Source organism: Lissotriton vulgaris, chromosome 1_1 (assembly GCF_964263255.1).
Source record: "Lissotriton vulgaris chromosome 1_1, aLisVul1.2, whole genome shotgun sequence".
Classification (NCBI taxonomy): Eukaryota; Metazoa; Chordata; class Amphibia; order Caudata; family Salamandridae; genus Lissotriton; species Lissotriton vulgaris.
The window spans coordinates 1,806,910,868-1,806,933,033 of record NC_141685.1 but is presented as its reverse complement, the minus strand read 5'-3'; the positions used below and the strand labels follow the sequence as shown (position 1 = coordinate 1,806,933,033).

Here is a 22,166-nt window from a genome sequence, read left to right as displayed (position 1 = left end):
TAAGCCTCACTATGCGTTATGGTTATGCCTAAACCACTGATAAGATCGGGATTTAATTATCCCCCCCTTTTCCTCATTAGGTCCTCATATGAAACAGTCTCCGGACCATGTTATTTTAGACGATCCTGTACTTTTGCTTTACATCGAGGCATGCATTTATAAGTCCTGATGATGATCCCATACTAAACAGGGATCGAAACGTCGTCGACAATATACACTTGATGATTTATATACTGTATTGAAAAGATCACAAAAAGTGTATTTCTATCATCGTCTGTTACAAATTTTGAAGTATTTACAGACTGCCCTTTCTTTTGCCTTATATGTATGTCATATGTTTTCACATATGTGATAGCTGGACACAGGCTGTGTCCTGCTTGGTAATTGCTTTACAACTTGGATATATATATAACTATTTATGCTATTAAAATCTGTTCGACTGGGCAGCAAATCTAGATTTCAATTTTGGTCTATATTCATTCGGATTGTCCTATCCTTGCTAATGTTTGGGACCACTGTCTTCTGAAACATTATACTCCCAAAGGTCCCAGACCAATTGCTACTTTTGGGTTCCCTTGATCCTTGTAACAATCTGATCTCCCATGTGGCTGCCCCATCCCAGGAGGGACGCGTTCATCACAAATATGTGCTCTGGATGGGGAAGGGAGAAGGATCTGCCGTTGACCCTATCGCGATTCGTGAGCCACCACTGCAATTGTTGTGCAGTGCCCTCCGAGATCTGGACGTGATCAGACAGGTTGCCCTTATGCTGTGCCCACTGGAACTCCAGGTCCCACTGCAGAGCCCGCATATGCCATCTGGCGTGATCCACTAGCAGGATGCAGGAGGCCATCAGGTCCAGGAGCCAGAGGGTCATCCTGACTGAAGCCCGGGATAGAGGCTGAAAGGAAGAATCATAGCCTGAATATCCCGGACTCGCTGCTCGGCAGAGACCACCTTTTTACCAAGGCAATTCAATGCCGTACTTGCCGTACTTTCAGCCCTTCATGCCCCCTTTTGGTGGATGGATGAATCCTTACAACCCGGGAAATGAACAACAACCACATATAAGCAATCAAATGTTACCAAATCCCAATCATTCACATCAACCACTACAGCCTTTTTTAGGAAGAGGCCAAAACCAACCGAGAGGCAAAAAGAAAAATCTGACATGGCAGGATCGCCCACTCAATGTACAAACACGCAGCTTGTCATCTGCACAGACAGATCCGAGCAAGAAGAGTCACTAATTGTGAATCTGCCTGACATTGCTCTAACTAAAGAACAAATGACTATTTTGAACAAAGGTCTTGGGTTTGTTCCAACTCCACCCCTTGACCCTTTCAAACTTAAATGTGAACTGTCTGAGTTGTGCAGAACATTAAAATTGAAAGCCTTCTTCGATGGTTCTCCCATTCAAAGAAATGAAGGAGACACAACATTGAGAAGAAAATCTAAATTGTCCTCCTCACAAAAGAAGGTTATGACCAGCAATGTCTTGCACTATTAGGTGATGAGAATTTTTACAAAAAGCTTGATTCAGATCCCACTGAAAGACTTACTAATACTGTCGCGATAATGACACATGAGGCTGAAGTAAATTGATGGATCTCCAAAAGAGAAGCAGACTTTTTGACACCCAGAACACCTAAAGTCCCATATTTTTACTCATTACCCAAAACCCACAAAAACAAGTCCCCTCCGCCTAGACGCCCGATAGTTTAGGGAATTGGTTCTCTTTTGGAACCTCTCTCGAAGTTTGCTGATGAGTACCTCAAACCCTTAGTGCAAAAAACTCCGACTTATCTTAAGGACACCCGGGATCTTCTGACTCAGATCGCGGATAAAGATTTTGACCCCAAGACAATGATATTAGTAGGATTGGATGTCGAATCGTTGTACACGAGCTTGCCACAGGATGACACCATGCAAATGCTCGAAGACTTATTGTTCCTTAAAGAATGGTCACGCCAGACTCCCCGCCACTTCATCTTAGAGTCTTGTCGGTTAGCTCTAAAAGAGAATTACTTTGAATGCAATGGTCAACTTTTTTTGCAGTGACATGGTACTTCAATGGGGAGCGCTTTTGCGCCCTCAGTAGCTGGACTGTATGTAAGTCAATTTGAACAAAAATACATTCTAAATAATGAGAATCCCTACGTTTCCAGTATATAATACTGGAAACGCTACATCGATGATATTTTGTTAATCTGGGACACTAAAAAGAATCTGACTACATTCATGGACTGGTTGAATGATAGAGACCGCTGGCTCAAGTTCACTTTCACTGCGAGCAAGGAGAGAATTGACTTTTTAGATCTAACAATTTTCTCTGAAAATGGGAAGTTGGAAACTAAAACCTATACCAAGCCTACAGCTAAAAATAGCCTCCTATCATATCTCAGTTACCACCCTCGACCACTTTGAGATACTCTTCCCTACAGCCAATTCCTCCGACATAAACGCAACTGCAGCAAAGAAAGTGACTATAGACAACAAGCTACAATCTTAAGTGAAAAACTGCGAGCAAGGAACTACACCCCACAGACAATTGCTAAGTGCAGAAAAAGAGAAAAGAACCAGCCCAGAGAGTGTCTACTACAGATCCATCAAAAAGAACCGGTTAAAGACCTTGTAACATGTGTCACAACCTTCTGCCCGGCAACTTACCAAGTACAAAAACTAGTGAGAAAAAATTGGCAAATAATTACATCTGGAAGCTTTGATTGGCCAAAACCAAGATTTGCAAATAGGACTAAGAACCTGAAGGATGTGCTAGTTCACACTCGCCCAAAGAAAAGAGCCATCACAACTACTGTAAGAAACGTCAATATGGCCCTTGTCACAGGTCATTTTCCATGTGGTACGTGTGGAGTTTGCAAATTCACCAACACCACGAAAACCTTACAAGTTACGGAGAACTTAGTTTGGACCCAAAGGCAACATACGAATTGCAACTCCACTCATGTGGTGTATCTTGTGACATGTCCATGTCAACAGAAATATGTAGGCATTACCTGCCGCAAGATCAAGATACGTATAGGAGAACACAGGAGCAATGTGAGACTGAAAAAAGGTACAACGAAACTGTGCACAAATTTTGTGGAGGCAGGCCACACATGTGATGACCTGAGATGGTCAATTCTGGAGATGCTCCATGATAAGAACAATAACGCAGAACAGATCTTTTTTGAAAAGGAACAAAACCCACATATCAGGGATGAATGATAATATCCCATGGCACCAGTTCAGGTAGTATCAACTGTAACTCTCTTCGAAAAAACAGAACAGTTGACATATAATTTTTCCATTCATCATGAAGTCCACGCTTATTGGTTTCAGTCCCCTGTCTCCCCTACCCCCCTGATTAAGTTTGTAGAGGGGTGAAATTCCAATTGAGATACAGTTTGGTGAGTTATTTATTTCTTTAATTTTGGAATTGTTTTGACAGGTATTGACATTTATGAACATTTACTACATTACTACTGACTTTGAACGCAAATACGCGACCAATATCCTCAAATATACTGTCGCAACACTGTGCGCTGTTGGCACCTTTAATATCACCATCTTTAAAGTATATTTGCTTTTTAGCGCGAACCCCTTGTCTATCTTTACTCTTCTTAAGGGGCAGAGGAAGGACCCTCCCACATCCCAGGGGCAGAGTCAGCACTAGCAGAAGTTGCGCGTCAACACGCGGGTAAGAATGGCGTCCTACTCGTGTTTGCTTTGTTTTCTTTCCTAGTTATATTTCACTTGGAGTAAAATAGTACAAACATAGCTTTACCCATTAGCGCTTATGTCTGTTTTACTTTCCCGGAGAAAATTACAAAAAACAATTTGATGGACAGAATGTAGATCAATGTCTTACATTCACCCCAGTACAAGGATCTGGGCCTAAATCCATCGTTTTCTGCACTCCACACCACCCTGGGTCAGATAATGGCTTTATGCAAATCAGCTCTGACCCTGTGCCCCATGGGAACAGTCCAGTCCGAACTACAACAGCCATATGTTTTACTTTCCCAGCACACGCCACGTTAACTGCGACTCTTTGCCACCTGACGCGGAGAGGTTTACCTATAACTAAGGTATTATAAACAACATATTGCCGTAACTGTACTTAGCTACTAGCCTGTATATTTGCCTGTTGATAATCTTAATCTGTGAAAATCTCCGTTTTCAACATAAACAGTAGTAATGTCTTACATTCACACCCGATAATCCAATGCAAATTAACCCATGCGCGATGACTGTATGATATTCTCTCTTGCGCTTCCACAACCCACTCAATCTCCACACATGCTAATGATAATGCCGCTTTCTGAGAGACTTGAGCGACCACTAACGTGCTCCATTGCTCATGCTACACAGTGAACCGACCTACGACTTGTTCTCCTACTTTAAGCTTTAGTTTCATATCAGTGCCACAATAACGGTGCACTTCACATAGAAATAACCATTTGTAAATTACACAATTAGCTATTTCTTGGTTAACTACAGAAATTATTTGTATGTATGCTATATGCCCTTATTATTGTGACATTTAGAAACCAAATGTTTCACAATTTTTGTTTCCACAACACAGGAATCTCAGTATGACAATTTCATACATTCCAATGAACACTGCACTAATGGTGTGAGTATTAATATTCTTTGTCTTGTCCTGACGAAAGCTCTACAGACCCTCCGGGGCCCAATAGAGCTGAAACATGTCGACCTATCAATAGAGCTATATGGTAATCAAGTAACTCGATTACCGAATATACCACTATTTTTTTAAATCTACACTGTGCACCTCTTTACAATAAAATTTTTTGCTTTTGGTGTCACATTGTTTTTTATGAACCTAATTTTTTTGGTTCTATATATTATCCCTCTGGATCTGTCCCCACAATTTCTGGACACTTCTACACTCACCATAGGTTGCCTCGGGTGAGGCAGGCATATAGCATGTCACTTGACAACCCAATGACTATGCCATGACGTTAGAGAAGGGGCGGATAAAAGATACACCGCAACATCAAAATCCCAGCGTCTATGAGGGTTGTCAAGAATAACCATTGGTTATTTTAGATACAAGTGTCCATTCTCTACTTTTTGATAACTACGGTACCTATTCAGGGGAACTGAATGGACGTGAATTCCTCTTCCCTCCTTCATGATAAAAGCTCGGGAGGATAAACCTAAAACAGTGCTGAGTCAAGAACCGCTCCGATGAAGGTGCGACTTCGGCACATTGATGGAGAAGCCCTGCAAATGCAGGAGAATGGCTATAGTCTGGAGGTGGGAGACGACTGCCGATGAGCTGCAACCACCGCCATCAATTTTGTGAACACCCGGGGGGCGCTGGTACGGCCGAAGGAGAGCGCAGTAAACTGAAAGTGCTTGTGGCCTACCGTGAACCGCAGGTAACGCCAGTAGGCCGGCAGGACGGGGATGTGGAAATATGCATCCTGCAAGTCCAACGTTACTATCCAGGCTCTAGAGTCGAGAGCAGACAAGCAAGCGTTAACATCTTGAACTTCTCCTTCCGAGGGAAGCGGTTGACGTTCCTGAGGTCCAAAATAGGACGCAGGCCCTTGTCCTTCTTGGGGACCAGAAAGTAGTGGGAATAACAACCACAACCTACTTCTGGCCCAGGAACGTGCTTGATGGCCCCCTTGGCCGAGAGGGCCGTGACTTTCTGCTGAAGAAGCACAAGATGGTACCCAGACATGCGGTGGTATTGAGGTGGCATGGCTGGAGGGGTAGTCTCGTAGGGGAGGGAGTAGCCCCTTCAGACTATTTGCAGCACCCACCTGTCCGAGGTGATGTTGTGCCAGTAGGGGAGATGATGGCAAATCCTGCCACCCGCTGGCGTTTGATGGGCCTAAAAGTTCAGCCTAGGAAGGCTTGAAAGGTGGATGCTGCGGGGTGGAGGTAGACTGATCCGCCTGTTCACACGTTTGCGCTGAGGTTGTTGTTGCGCAGTACTGTGGCTCTGGAATGAACGCGTTGGGGCACCCCTTCCGTGGCCACAAAAGGACCGAATAGCAGAAGGCGGAGAAGGGCAAGTGGCCGACAGGCCCAAGGACTTGGCCGTAGCCCACGAGTCCTTAAAGCGCTCCAACGCACTATCTGCCTTATTGCCAAAAAGGCGAATGCCATCAAAGGGCATGTCCTTCAAAGTGTTCTGGACATCCCCCAAGAAGCCAGTTATCCTCAGCCAGGCGTGGCGCCGAAACGTCACCTTCATGGAAATCGCCCTGCCCAGCGAGTGGGCGTATGAAGCCCACAACGAATGGTGAACCTAGCTGCGTCTCTCCCCGCTGCTATAGAGTGGGAATAACGACCCAAGAGGCATGCAGTGTTCATCGACCACAGCCCTAAGCTGGCAGATGAAAACAGCTTCTTGCCAAGCTGCTCCAGCTTCTTGGATTCCCTATCCGGAGATGCAGAAGGGAACGCGCTCTGGGAAGCAGAGGCCAGGACAACCAAGCTCTGAGGAGTGGGGTGTTGGGAGAGAAAGAGGGGGTCGCCCAGAGCCGGTCGACGGCGTCAGGCCACGTTCCTGTCCACAGGAGCCCCTGTGTTGGGCCTGGACCAAGTGCCCAAAATAACGTTCGAATGTGCGTCATTAAAAGGCAGCAACTGCTCCGAAGAGGTTGCCGCCAGCTGAAGCACTTCTGACAGCCACTGTAGGGAGTTCGAGGTGGAGGGCTTCGGCCGCCCTATGCAACACCACTGTGTAACTAGCTTCCTCCTCCGTAGCCACGGTAGGAGGAGACAGCATGCCAAGATAAGGTGAGGTGAGGTGAGGTATCAAGACCGCTGGCAATCCACAAATCCTTAGCCCAGGCCTGATCATCGTCACACTGTTGTGTGAGAGGGTCCTCAGACCCCTCCCAGTCATCCCCTTCCTCCGAAGTCTGCAAAACAGGCTGAAAATAAGGAGGACATAGGGGTATAAAGGCCCCATCAGTGTCGGATTCGAGCGATCCCGATTCGGCACTGTGTCGGGTCGGGCTGAAACCTGGGTCGACGTCAGCGGTAATACCGAACGACGTCAGAGGTGGTGCAGGAGGGTGGGAGGGTGGGAGGGGAGGGGCGCGTGACACCCGTGGAGGTGTTATGAGGTCAACCGGTGTTGCCTTGGATCCGAGCACGAAACCAGGGGGCCTGCGGCGCCGGAGCAGAAGCTGACGGCAGCGCCGGGGCTGGAGCCTCCGGCGATGGAAGGGCAAGAACCCCAGTCGGGCCCGCGGTGCCCGTAGGCGCACCGGCAGGGCCAAACAGCCATACCAGCAAGAAACTCTGAGCAGGCGTCGCCAATGGACCCGGAAAGGGCGGGTAGGCCCGCGGCGACGTAGCAGGCTCCGCCGGAGCCACGGGAGGGGCACCACCTGCACTTGCAGCCGTGTCGCGCAAGGGAAAGTCGAAGAGCGACAAAGCTTCTTCGCCTTCTTCTTGGAATGCTCCGACTTACCTGACCCCAAGTGCGAAGACTTAGATCCAGAAGAACGATGGTGACGGCTCCGCCACCGGTCCCTCGACCTCCCACGGGACCGGGACCTAGAGCGGCACGGAGCAGACTGCCGGACTTCCAGCAACTTTCGGGACCGCTCCCGCATAGTCTTCGGCACCATGGCCCGGCAGTCGGGGCACTCTTGGAGTCGTGGTCGGGCCCCAGGCACTAAAGACACACGCAGTGTGGGTCCGTCACCGACATCATGCGGTGACAGTCCCCACAGTCCTTGAAGCCGGGCATCTCTATGACACCAGGAGTCGATCGACTCAAAAGAATTGAGACAAAAAGCCCCGAAAAATCTTTGAGTTTAATGTTGCCCCTAAGGTGTTTTCTTGTTCTGGCGTTGTGGATGATTTTTTGTAGTTTATTGAGAACCCAAAGTCTTGGAGTGTGTTGATTACTTGATGGAAATGTGCGTAACATGCTTGTTTTGATCATGCTTTTATTAGCCAGTCATCTAGACGTGGAGCCCCTCTCTTTTAAGGGATGCTGCAACTGCCGCTAGGCCTTTCGTGAAAACTCGTGGTGCTGATTTTATCCCAAAAAACGGAGGACATTGAATTTTTAGTGAGTGTTCTCGTGGAAGAACCGGAGGTATTCCCTGAGGGCTTCGTTCATGGGGATATGTAGATAGGCATCCTTTAGCGCTATTGTTGCCATGTAGCCTCCTTTTTGTAGTTGTGGAATTATTTCCTTCAATGTCGTCATTTTAAAATTTTGTGTGCGAATCAATTTGTGTATGAATCTGAGATCTTTAAGATTTGTCTTAGCGTGAGGTCCTGCTTTGGGACTAAGAAGTAGGGTGAATAGTTTCCTTTGTAGTGTTCCCTTATTGGTATCTGTTCTATTGCTTGTTTTTGCAGGAGTTCCTTTATTTCTATTCTTAACTGTACGAGTTCTGATTTGAGGGAACTTTTTCTTCCTTGGAGGGTTTGCTGGAGACTTTTTGTTAATTCTATGCAATATACGTGTTGTATCAAATTTAAAATCCAACTGTATGTTATGTTTTGCAATTGTTGCCGGTGGTGCGCTATTCTGTCTCCTACTGGTGTTCTGTGAGGGTCCTCTATTGTAGGCAGGTCACTGAGTTTGCACCTCCACCTCTCGGGGTTGCCCTCTTCCTCTGCCTCAAAAGGGCTGCTTTGGCTGGGGCTGCCAGGCTTGGAACCCAGACTGCTGGTTTGACTGCTGTTCACTGCCTTGATTTTGTTGTTGTTGCTGCTGCTGGCCTGCTGAGAAAAGTCCTCTTCCTGTGGGTCTTCTGGTGCTAAAACCTCCTCTTTTGAAGGTGTCTCTTTATTGTAGAGCTGCCTTAGATAGCTCTTGCTGCTTCATTTTCTTTATCTGTTGTAGGACTCATCTACTTCCTTTCCAAAGAGGGTGTCCCCTGTGAAAGGTCTGTTAATACTTGAAGCCTGATATTCGTAGCCAGGCCTGGCTTTGTAACATGGTACCTGTTCACATTTGTCTGTTGGCTGTATCGGCTGCGTCAATGGCCAACTTCAAGCAGGTATTGGCTATGTTTTACCTTCTTGTATAATGGATTTTGCTCTTTTTCGGTCTTCTTCTGGGAGCTTTTTCATGAGTTCTTCAATGTTATCCCATTGTTGATGGCCATACCTGTTAAGAAGAGCACTGGAATTTGCAATGCGCCATCATGTTGCTGATTCTTTTTCCATTTTCCTCCCCACCATGTCCATTCTCTTGCTCTCTCTTTCAAGGGTGGGCCAGTGGCTGAGTAGGCATTGCCCCTATTTCTTGATGTGGTGAAGAGGATTGAGTATGGCACTTTGTTTCCCTGAATGTATTTAGTATCTACTGTGGAGGGTTTATATTTCTTTACAACCCTTGGTGTAACCCCCTTGGCTGAGGCTGGTTCTCTGAAGGCTTCTTTGCCCTGATCTAGAATGCTTTGTAGCACTGGGATATGAAATCCCTTCAGCGTTTTGTTAAACTCCTTTTTTCTTTGAAGAGAAGAAGTGCCGCCATTTCCGCTTCGAGGCGTCTCTTCTTCTTTGCTACCTCGAGGACCCTCCTTGGCGTCTGAGGTTGGGGATTTTAAAAACGGAAAAGAAAAGCAATTTAGCTGACCTGCACTGCAGTAGACGTTCAGGCAGACCAGACAATGTTGACACAGCGAAATTGCACAGATGCTAAAGAGATGGTAGAGAGTCAGCGAGGGGCCCGGATTTTGGCACCAGTGGCCCATTGAAGCCCCCCTATAGACTGCACAGGTATGGGGGGGAGAGGGCCCGGGGGGGGGGGGGGGGGCACAAACACAGCCCTCACAGACTGAAGGCTGGACAGGCCCGGGGCTGCTTCCGCCCCCTTCCAGAAAAGTAGTGGCAAGCGGCCGGCCAAAGGAGCTGCAGTGGTCCGGGGTCGCCCCTCACATCACAGGTCTGACTGTTAACAGGGGCATAGCTTCAGTGGGTGTTTGGTATGTGACACCGCACTAATAGATACATTCTTGACTTAGTAGTCGGGTAAAATACAAGTCCTTATACTTTCAGAAATTTATTGAAGATCCTCATTCCATGGACACACTGGACGACCCGATGCTCAAACGTTGTGCAAGAGTGGCTGAAGATTATTACACATGATGAACAGCATTTGAAGGTATGCGTAGGCTATTGAACGTATACATTAGTCTGTTTTTTTTCTTTATTACCCTTGACGAAAGTGGTAAACCATTTTTGATTTTTACTTTACAGAGCGAGTTAAACGGGGACGGATGCAGGAGAGGTCTGCGGAAAGGTAAGTTTAATCTAGAGTTGATTAGACTTGTTTTAGTTTTTATATTAAGATTTTCGTAAACAAGTAAAAGTCCATTTCTTTTTCTTATAACAGCTGTCGAAGCGTGCCAAGCAAGTCCAGGAGGAAGACATAACTGCGCAAAGGTAAGTTCAAATTAAAATATATCTAACTTAAAAAAGCTGGCTAAATATAGTGTAAGGATAGAGGAGGAAGTAAGTGACTACATAAAAAGAAAATGCTTATCTGAGCCTTTAATTTTCGTGGCAATAGCATACGTTGTTACAAACTGCAGAGAAAATGTACTTTTATATGTTAAAATGCATTTTTCGTTCACTTTGCTTCGTTATAAAATCTTGCAGAGTCATGGCATTTGCGGGGTTAAAATTGCGTTGTGATGGTGTGCAGAGTTTTGGCCTGCGGGGTAACTTTGTACATTCTCATTGACTTTGATGCGGGAATTATTAACTTTTTAAGCTTAAATCAAAAATCTTTCTGTGTGATAATTGTGGTCACATTCGTCTCTCTGCTATGACATCCTATGGTTCAGGCCTTGGTGCAACATCTTGCCTTACCTTTATCACATCTGTTAGAAGGACAATTTCCAAAACAGTAACCTATTGTCCCTTGTAGCAGTCAAACAAATTGTAAACAACATTCACATTAACATATTGTATTATTCCGTAAGTCATATAAGAATGTTCTCTATAAATGAAAATTAGTAGAGGTCTCTTCTGGATGCAAAAATGCAACTTGATAAAAAGCTAATAAAGACAGAGTATTAACTTGTCTCTGAAGAGATGTGCCAGGTTCCCAAAGCAAAAGAAAACTGAAACCAAAGAATCAACAACATCATGTGAAAGATTTTTGGAACGCGGCTTTCAAAGTCACAAAAAGTAATTTAAACTCGGCAAGGTAAACACCTAACCATTGAGAATAAAGAGTGTGTTTGGCCAAAAGTCCTCTACATGTCTTGAAAATTTGGAAAGCCCTTAACATTTCTGCATACTTGGGAGTTTTTTCATCCTGTAGACTATTCCGTCATGCAACCCCACTAGAAGTGCTACATTTTTTCAGGAGGTTGGAAAAATCAGAACTGTATTCAGATATCACAAGGACATCCAAAGTGTACTCCCTCGCTCAGTTGCAGGGGCTGCCATGTTTTCAATGCAACTTATGAAGCAAGTGACAATGGTGGCAGCAAAATTATAGTTTCTTTGCTGGTCTTTTTACACGTCCCTGTAGGAAGACTGGCTACTAGATTGCCCCATTAAAGATCCTTCCAGGATCCTTAATGTGGACCCATCTTTTTTTTCTTTGCCATCTGGACATCGAAGAGACATGCACATCAGTGAAGTAGCAGAAGACACTGGCTCAAGTGTGGAACCAATGCATGATGGCATACTCTGTTTCAAGCTGGACCTAGGCCTTGGAAGCTTGAGGAGACGCCTTGATGATGTGACATACGGAGAGCCTACCTTCCTGCTGAGGTGTTGAACAATTCTTCCCCGCAAACTCCAACTTGATCCACAGCCTAGGTGACTGAGCATCTTGAGTGAGGACACATCGTGAATGAGGCTCAGATACCATGAGGTCACCAAATCCGATTTACCAGATGACATAAAGCATCCGAAGATCATCATCTGGGTTAAGGTGCCACTCAATTACTTTCAGAAACCGGGAAAGGCAAGCAAGCAAAACATCCACTCTTTGAGAGAGACTGTAAAGAATTACGCCACACTAACGAGGCCCACTGATCGACTTCACGCCCCAGGAAAAGTAAAAAAGAATTAAAAGCCGGTTTTGTCTCTTAAATAAGGATATTTCTGTCACAAATTAACAGAGTGGGAGTGGCCAAAGGGTTTGGCTGAACTACTTTGGCTGAAGGGATCGTTAGGACTTACTTGCACATACTATCTCCTTCTGTAATGGCCGAAATTAGCTAAAAATGATACAATGGAACTCTACCCACAGAACCCCCAATTGTTAAAGACCAATTAAAGCATTTCATCTGCCTCATTTTCACTGCATCTTAATTAGTGCAAGGGGAATGAGTAGAAATAGTTCTCGATAGTACATAGACAAGAACATCAACTTCAGACGGTCTGCCTTAAATAAGGCAAGCCTTCTGATGCACAAAAGGCGGCAGCCCAGTAAAGGAAGGCTGCAAGAGAAAGGCCAGCTAAGACTGAGCTGTTGGAAACGAGTCAGGGCCTTCAGCTCTAAATGAGGCTGGGAAGATCGAGAGGGGAACCAGCTTTTGGAGAACGTTCTGGTCTGCCAATATCCAAATAGGCCCCTAAGTCTTGAAAGCTGATAATGGCATTACTGTTCCTTACCTCTTCCGCCAATCTCCTACATCCCATTTGGGCTAACATCTAATGTAATGAGTCAATTATGTAATATAAACGGTATACCACCACAAAGGGCATTCTATCAACAAATGCAATTAGCAAAAATATTACAAAAGGCCACCACAAAAACAATCCTAATGAATGCTCACCGTTTCCAGTCATGTCCGACTCTGTACACTACTGAAATGTTATTCTCAAGATGCAGGTCTGATGGAGTTTGCCACTGGGATAGGTTATTTGAACGTTAGGATATGCGGCTTGTGATCACCTTCTTAAAGCTCATAACCAACAACTGTCTAACCAGGTAGCAGTGCATCCAAAAGCAGCTTTCACTTCTGTACCTGACTTGTTATTCAGAAATACGAATAAAATGTATTGTTATTGTCTTGCGGACACCCATATCAAGATCCCATCAAGCACATTGGGGTAAAAAGCTACACTGGACCAAATATGTATAGTTTGCAGAGGTTCAGTGTTTTTCTTACAAGGTCGACTAATCTCAAACTATGCAAGTATTTGTGAAAGGAAGTGAGAATGGACGAAATGAAAACACTAACATGTAGCCTGTGCATTTGTGAAATGTATTCGTCATATGTACAAGTCTGTTTGTATACATTTTTAATCTTTTTTTAAATTGGTTTAAATTATTGTTTCTTACATTATTGATTGTGGTTTCAATAAATGAACTTTTGTGATACTCATGAAAGATGTGTGTGTTTATAATTGGTTTATGGGTTTCCGAAATTATAGTGGATTAAGTATACTTGAATGTCCTTTGTATGATTGAATGTGGTGAAATTTGACCCTTTATGAGTTGTAATCCAAGAAAAACCTCTAGTATACATTTACTGTATTTGGTTCCCCATCTTTTGGATAGTGGGGCCACTCCCTCTCTGTTCTGAATAATTATAAAAAACCAGTAATAGTTTTGCTGCTCACCTGATGGATAGAGTGCTCTCTCTCTCGCTCATAAATATAAACATGTAATACTCTACATTTTATATCGACCAGCCCAAAGCATTCAATCTTATGCATGGAAACTTTAAAACATAGCATTTTGAAAAGAGGCACCGCATCTTGATAACCCCAATAATCAAGGGGTCTACTGTAACGCTTATCAGGTGATAACACCCAACATTATTACGACTACGCCACAAAGGGCCTCCCTGAATTTACGTCATGACACACAACATGTTTAAATGCCCATCTGGTGACATGTATATATACTTTCCAACATCCTTTAAATACATAAGGCTCGCCAAGCACCTTTAAACGTCAGAGCTCTTTTGTGACAGTCTTACCATTTCTGAAGTTTCCTTGGTCAAATGAGGCAAAGAGTGAATCTATGAACCTTATCATACGTGGTTGAAGGATTTCCTTTTGCATAGGTCTGTAATAAACAGGAAAAAATAAGCTGTTTAGATGCATCATACAACTGTAAAGGTTTGTACAAAATATTTCACAGCAATTCAATTGTCTGATAAATAGTCTGAGACAAAATTTAAAGACAGGATACCTACATAAAGGTTTAGTAGCTTCGATTTATTATTGCACATTTTAACATCACTCAGAATGACACTCAAAATAAAATTGTAGATATGTATTCTCTATCAGCGAGCTTTTTTCCATACTTTAACCCACACAATTGCAAGCTTGAAACCTTTTTGTACCAGCGTTGTGGACCAGGTCCTGGTGTTGCAATGAGTAAAAGGGAAGCCCCCGGGTGCACGGACATACTACTTGGGCACAAGTGATGGGATATTAACATTGTCATTGGAGTGGCCTGGACTGCGGGCGCTGTGCCTATAAGTAAATGGGGATTACCAGCTGGCTAGGGTGGACCTTGCCTCCACCCGCTGTGAAAACCCAGGCCTGGCCGACATGTGATTTTCATGACACGGCATGAGATGCACATGAAATCAGACCGAGTGAGTATCAGTGAGATAAGTATTGAGAGTCAGGGCACTGCCTTAATGTTCCTTATGGTGTGTGGGACCTCCAGGGGTGAGGATTGATGACATCCCCACCCCCTTATTACTTCTCAGGAGAGGGTGTGTGCAGACCACAGTTCGAAACCGGCGGCCCATCGCCCAAATATCACTGACTGCCTTGACTTGGGCATGGAGGTCTCAAATTGCTGCGAAGCTTATAGGAAGCAAGGTACACCCCAAAAGAGCAAAGGTCTCTGCCCACTAAGATGCAAAAGGAGATGAAAACTGGATCAAAGAATAAGGACACTCTAAAATCAAAAGAGACAACTCCGGTGCATACAATCAGAAATTTAACGCTATTCTTGACACAAAATCCAGCCTTAAATTCAAAACCAATGCTATCGCCATAGACATGAAGTTGCTCCGCACTGACCATTGACAACTGGTGTAGGAGGGTAGGATCTGCTTACTATGGTTACCCCCACTTTTTGCTGGTGTTTCACTGTTTTTCGACTTTAGTCTGGCTAGGGCTCTGCTATTCAGGACCCCAGTCTAGCTGCTTCCTCACTAAAATGATTGCATTTACTTTAGGTACACTCCAGATTGGTTACTGGGTTACCCTTGTGAATCCCTAGTATATGGTACCTTAGGAACCAAGGGCATAGGTACCCCAGAGGCATACCAGGGGCTGAAACATGTATTATGCCACCACTGGGAAACCTTCCAAAATGGCACCACAGGTCTGCTACTGCAGCCTGGGTAAAATGGTGCATGCACCCCTTACTAAGATATAGGTTACCTATATCTACCTTTAATCACTGACACATATAAACCTATAGGTCACTCCTTTGGCAGGCCTTATCAATCCTGAATGCAGAGTGCTTTTATGTGAGAGGGTGCCCATGTATGAGCAGGACCCCTCTGCAGCTTTCGGAATCTATTCTCGGAGGCTGTTCTGTGATGCAGCCAGACCATATACTCTTAAGTGCATTATAACCTTGCTGTAAATGCTAACTTTGAAATGGCTGCATGGAAACATGTTCTGGTTGGTGCCTAACACTTTGGAATCCTAGCCCCCCCCCCGCCAGTCCTGGCGGCAGGGATCGAATTTCACCCTTCTAGAGGGAGAAGACATGTACACACTTACCTAACCGGTAATAGTTTAAAAGAGGCCCAGCATCACAAAATGGATGCTGCAGCCGCAGACACGAGTCTGACCTCCTGCTGATGGACGAAACTCCGGCAGGGGAGGCCTGGACAATAGGTTTCCTGGCACAGGGAGGTGTAACCACCTCTCACACAGGCTTTAGTGTATTGGGGCTGGGTGGGTGCATTCATAGAATGCTTTTCAGAAAATTGTTGGGGGTATACTTGGTGTCCCTGTGCATACCCCAGTTCAAGATGGTTGCAGGAGCACTCAGACCCTGCTCTGACGCAAAACTGGACAAAGGTAAAGGGGTGTAACCACTCCTCTCCTCCGAACATCCCATAGATGGGTCCCCAGAGTAAGTCCAACCCCCTATCTTAGTAGAAGTATGGTGGGATCCCAGTACTTAGGACGAAACTCTGCAACATATATCCTGGAACTTCGACATTCTACACGACTAGAAGATGGAAGAATCTCCCTTGGGGTCAAGGAGTAACTCCCCTGCTCAAGCAGGCACCAAATAGCATCTTGCCGGTCTGCATTTCCAAAGCTCCCGCCGAACTCCGAAGTATTTGCGAATCAGGACACGGACTTCCAGACTTCTCAGAGGCCGACACGAGATCCCAGCAAAGCTGAGACCTGCAGCCATCACGAGTGACGTGGGACTGGAACTTTTGCACATTTGCCAGTGCATCGACTTCCCGAGCTTTCCCGAAGTTGTGCATTGGGCTACTTGTAGTCCAAGCCCCGAGCCCCATCTGCACCGAAAACTGTGGGCCTGCACTCCACAAGTGTTCCGTGAGCCCGCTTCTAGCGTTTCTGCTCGAGGGCCCTTTGCGATCCCTGGTCCGTCGACTGGTGGGTCCCCTAAAGGTAACTTCTTTCCTTTGGGCTTCCCTGGTTGCTCCAGACGTGCCCCGACTCCCTGTCAAGAGGTGAGTCCCTCAGACCTTGCTGGTCTGCACCCGAGCCAATCTGTGCTTTCTCCGTTGGTTGCTGTTACCACAATCCGGAAATCAACACCGCAGCACTCTACATCCTTCGTGGGACAGCTCGAATCCAGCTCCTGGTCATCCTCGACACCTCGTGGTTGAAGAGTCAAGCTTCACCTAAAATCACCCGACATCAGTGGGCATCTTCTCTACACCTTCCTGGTCACTGGCGAGTGAACTAGACTCTGTCCCTTCTGCTTTCAGGTTCTTCACATCTCCGATCACCCTTGGATCCACCCAGACACTTTCCACTTAGACGCCAGCAGCATTTTGCAGCAGCTCTCCATTGAAATCGACGACAAAACCCGACCCGAAAAGACACTTATGCACCCGGCTTCCCTAGGTGAGGTAACTAAAGTACTCCATTGCTCCCGTGAGTATTGAATCTAGAACCTCTTAGCTCTAAAGGAGTTTGCTCCAAGTCCTCTTCTAAGTGTCCTTAATCTTTAAAATTCCAACCACGACTTTCCCCATAGAAGTTAATGATGATTCGCGGCTGTGTTTAGACCCCTGTGTCACTACCTTGGGTTGTTCCTGGTGGCCCCAGCGGTTCTAAAGGCTTTAGGCTTTAGGCCTTGACTCTAGGTCAGTCGTGGTACTTATACCACTTTCTTAATATATGGTTTGGTACGTCCCTAGGGTTCGACGTATATTGTGCTAATTTACTGTGTGCTAAATAAGTTTACTGAATGTACTTTTGCCTCGAGCCTCATAAAGAGACTTGAGGGATGTATTTAGAATAAATACATATATTTTATATATATACCTGGTGTGGTTCTCCTTTCATTTGGTCATTCATGAGATTACAGACTGGTAAAAAAAGCTGCTTTACATTCCTTCAAGACTTAGCCTGAAGGCTGCTCTCCACAGCTACCACTAGGATAGCGTTCTATATAGGTTGTCTTTAAACCTACCATCAATAACGGTAATTTGGACTGGTGCAAGGTGCCCACTAGAATAGTGGATGGCATATGCCAAGCCAACTTCTCACAACTGGCTTAACTGGCTGGCAGAGAGCGTAACGCTAAGTACATCTACAATCTCTTGAAAGGACAGAGTGTGGGACATAGGGAGAGTCACGAGAAATTTCTCCTGCCAGGGGAGATCACGCGGAGCGTTACTGGCACGGGGACTATGGGATCTGAAAGGCCACTGTTCTCTACAGTGTTTATTTCATATACTTGGTTATAATCTTCTGACTTGCAACTTCATGGGGCTGGAGAAACTGGCAAAAAGAATGTTAGTAATGTATTGCCTAATGTGCATTACTACACTTTGCCTGTATTCAGGAAACCCACCTGATTAAAAAAAGAACTGGACAAAATGAGGTGTAAGTGTAGGAGCCAAATGGTGGGCACAACATACTCCACTTTTTCATGAGGGATCATGGTCTGGATTGCTCCAGTGGAGCCGTACAGGGCGAATCATATGATAGGGTATGATGAAGGCAGATGCTATTATGGAGTTGACACCAGATGGAAAGGGACTGGTATTGGCAAGTATTTACATGCAGAACGTGAATCAAATTCAAATCCTTAAAGTATTAGATGGCAAACTTGCGGACAAGCTTGATGAAGTGTGTCTGCTGAGAGGGGATTAAAGTTTGGTGCTAGATGTTCCGAAGGACAGATCGGTGATGCCCTGGAATTGGTGATGCCCTTGGAGGTGCACCATGCAGGTTGGCCTACAGGCAGTTCGCCTCTTCAATCTCAAATTGGCAGTTAGTCGAGGCTATGAAGGGAGTTACACCCCTAAAAAAAAAGGCGACTCTTATAACTACGGCATGCGTAAGATTTACACCAGTCTAGACATGTTTCTAGTTAAGCATAGAACTGTGGTTGATGCCACTGAGGGAGAATGCATGAGCAGAAAATTGTCTGATAATAATCCCCTTTGGATGGAGATGGTGATCTGTGGACCCTGTGTGTCAATACCAACTTGGCCGCTTCCAGTTGACACACTCTCTGATACCCCCTTTAGGGTGGAGATGTGGGGGCACATCACTCACTACTTCCTTAAAACAAAGGGCCAGGTAGGTATACTGCCACTGAGTGGCAGAGCTTTAGAGTTGTGATAAAGCAGGTATAACAAAGACAAACTATAGGATCAAGCTGTTGCTCACCTGACAACTAGATGCACTAGAACGTATGAAGCATGATTTAGAAAATTGGAGGGTGTCATATGCTGAAACTCAGACAGAAAAAGAGAAGGAATATAGGAATTTCTGGACAGACTTAAGGGGTTCTTGTATATGGAATATGCGACTAGACAGCACATTGGTGGTGAATTTGCAGGGCACCTACTAGTTTGGCTGGTGGTATTGAGGAGGAGCGGAATTCTATGCAATATTATCTACTACAAGGGGTATTCTAGATATACAACAGGAAATTGAGGATGCTGTTGCCACCTACTATAAGGATTTATAGTCAACCCTGGAAACATGGAAGGGTAATTCCCTGGCACAGTTTTTAGCTGTCATTACGATGTCTGTACTGCATGTGGAGCATAGAACCACTTTGAATGCCCTGTTGTCCCTAGGGGAGGATACGTTAGTAACCGACTAGTGGGTAAATGGAAAAACACCCAGGATTGGAAATTTAACACCTCCGTTCTATAGCACCTACAAAGAAACATTACTCCCAATGTTGAACATGCATTTAGCAAAGGAGCCCCTCTGGAGTTCATGTGCATAGCGATGATCTTTGTTTTATCTAAACTGGGAAGGGACACAGACTAAGTCGTGCAGGCCGCTCTCGTTACTGATAGAAGTTAATACGAATACACTACTGCCATTAATTAGAAAATTCATTTTAGTTTTTTTCCCGGTGAGGAGCACCCATTTGAACTTCAGGTGCCTGCTCATGATAATAGACAGGACCTGCGCACAGCCCCAGACTCTATGGTCGCTTCCCCAAAATATACATAAGGTATTCAACACTTTGGGTTGGCCGTTTTTGTGTGCTGTGCTTGAGAAGCTGGTACTAGGGCAAGAGATTATTAAGTGGATATGACTACTTTATGGGTATCCGGAAGACGGGGTTCACACAGGACAGGTTTTTTTCCTCGCCTGTGGTTATTTTGGATTGATACATGTCAGGGTTGGGCATTGTCCCTACGGTGACTTGCAGTGGCGATAAAACCATGATTGGGGAGGTATGGGGTCAGGCTGAAAACTGGGGCGCACAGGGTTTCCCTTAATGTCGATGACGTACCTTCTTTATCACAGGCAGCCTCGACAGAGCTTGAGGGGCATTTTGGAGACAGCACTTAAGAATGAATAAACTGGAGAAATCCTGCCAATTCCAAATGTTTTCACACTGTGAAGCATCTGCACAAGCTGGCTTGATCCTCCTCCACCATCCCCTGCACCCCTCATTCTCGCCGCCCGTTCTTAATTGGGACCCTGCACCATTAAATACCCGGGGGTGTAGGTTTATCATACAGATGAGAACCTGTTCACTGCGAATTTTAGCAAAACAATATCCAGAGATGTTTCATCAATGGGACGTGTGGCTATTGCTAAAATGACAGTTCTACCACAATTAATAAACATTTTGATGGCTATCGTTGTCATTTTGTAAATCTGTAGAGACAGTTCTTCATTGAGCTAAACAGTCCTTTAACCGGCTTAAATTAAAGTCAAAAGAAGGAGAGTAGCCTTCTCAAAAATGTTGAGATTCATGTGCGAGGGCGGTGGACAACCTAGCATGGAGGCCATCATGTGCCCAGTACAATGTTTGTGGCAAATGAGATGGGTAGCTGAGGCAGGTCTCAGGAATCTTTAGCCATTTGTAGGAGACTGAGGAAATGGAAGCAAAGGGGGTGTTATTATGAAGTTGGAGATGTATGAAATGATAGGAACATCGGGGTTGCCAGGGCAGCTAACTTCTGGTAGCATGAATAGGATGATAAACCAGATGACAGAATGCACTTTACCCCCAAACTGCTATTGTTGTGCCTCCCAGACTTCTGGGCACAGACTCATGTCCTTAGTGACCATACTGTGAAGCTGGGGAACCTGTGCCACTGGGGATGATCTTCACCCTATAGTCAATAAAGACCAAAACGGGTAAATAAGTAGTTCACTGCATGGCAATTGCTAGGCTGGTCAGGACAGCTAAAAACACATGGTGGGGAAGATACAGAATCAGAAAGATGCAATCAGTTTTCCAACGTACTCATGTTGTGATCATGTAGGTACGCCGTGACTATTGTGAACAGAGCTACTGACCCCACTTTTTATACCAAGATATCCTCTTTACAGGCACGTTCGGAGCTAAACCTTGGAGAAGAGATAACAGAGACCAACTAGACCAGTGCCCTGGGTTACCGAAAGATAATCACTAGGAATCATGGTCTCAAGTTCACACTAATGAACAAGTTACTTACCTTCGGTAACAATGTATCTGCTAGAGACGTTGTCTAGCCGCAGATTCCTTAACTTAGAATATCCCTAGGCATCAGACTGGATCAGGAAATGTTTATTACAGCAGCACCTCTGCGTGCCGGGGGACGGCACCACGCGACCCCGCCCTGACATCGTCCACGTACGTGATGTCAGTGAGGTCATATAAGTCCCTCCCGGCGTGCTGACGTCAGTTTTCTTCTGAGAAACTTTTCCGTGGCCCAATGCGGAGCCACCAACAAAAAACTGTGAAAGTATGGGAACAGTGTGCGAGGGATGAAAAAACCTCGCACAAAGAAGGAGGATGGTGGAAGACACCATAATAAAAGACATAATTAGACACTGCCTACATATACGTGAAAAGCTGTGAGAAATAGCCCCGCAAGCTAAGCAAAGACCCTTCCCTGAGTGCCACAAGGGAAGAACATCTCAACAGACCGAAATAGACTGATATTGCTATGTAGAACTGTGCCGTTTATTAAGAACGGAGCACAGAAGAACAACAGTCCGCCATAGGAAGGTATGAAAAGCCTGGCCCTTTCCCTATAATAACGGAGGTTGGAAACAGAGCACAACCGACCCCGAAAGAGGACGACCAAGAGGACCCAGAGTCAATAGAGAAGACGGAAGGAAGGGAAGGTAACTGGAGAGGAAAAAGAATTTCCTCGTGCCGTATTACAGGAAAGAAGCCACTCAGCAGAGGTTAACTGTATATGGAAGCAGTGAGAAGGGAGCCACAAACAGAACTCCTGTGAGAGATAACCCAATGGCAACTGAAGAGGCCAGTGGAGAACACCATTCGGCAAGGTTCTCGCAGAACGGGGAGGCTGGGTGGGCGTTAAGGAATTTGCAGCTAGACAACGTCTCTACCAGATACATTGTTACCGAAGGTAAGTAACTCGTACATCTGATAGAGACATCTAGCCGCAGATTCCTTAACTTAGAATAGATACCACAGCCATAACCCAAAGGGGAGGTGGGTCTGCGACAGAACAACAGAAAGCGCAAAGCATTCGATCCGGCAACAGAGTGATGGATAAAGGGGGAAAGCTGTGGCGGAACAGCCAGACAGC

The 22,166-nt window shown here is 45.4% G+C and overlaps 1 protein-coding gene across 1 annotated transcript in view; it reads right to left on the bottom strand.

Annotated features, from left to right (window-relative positions):
- UTP20 (UTP20 small subunit processome component) overlaps window positions 1–22,166 on the bottom strand; it is a 1,022,377-nt gene that overhangs the window by 821,219 nt on the left and 178,992 nt on the right. The window contains exon 14 of the mRNA XM_086919130.1: window positions 13,920–14,008. Within this exon, the coding sequence (XP_086775256.1) occupies window positions 13,920–14,008 (89 nt within the window). The remainder of the gene's footprint in view (window positions 1–13,919; window positions 14,009–22,166) is intronic.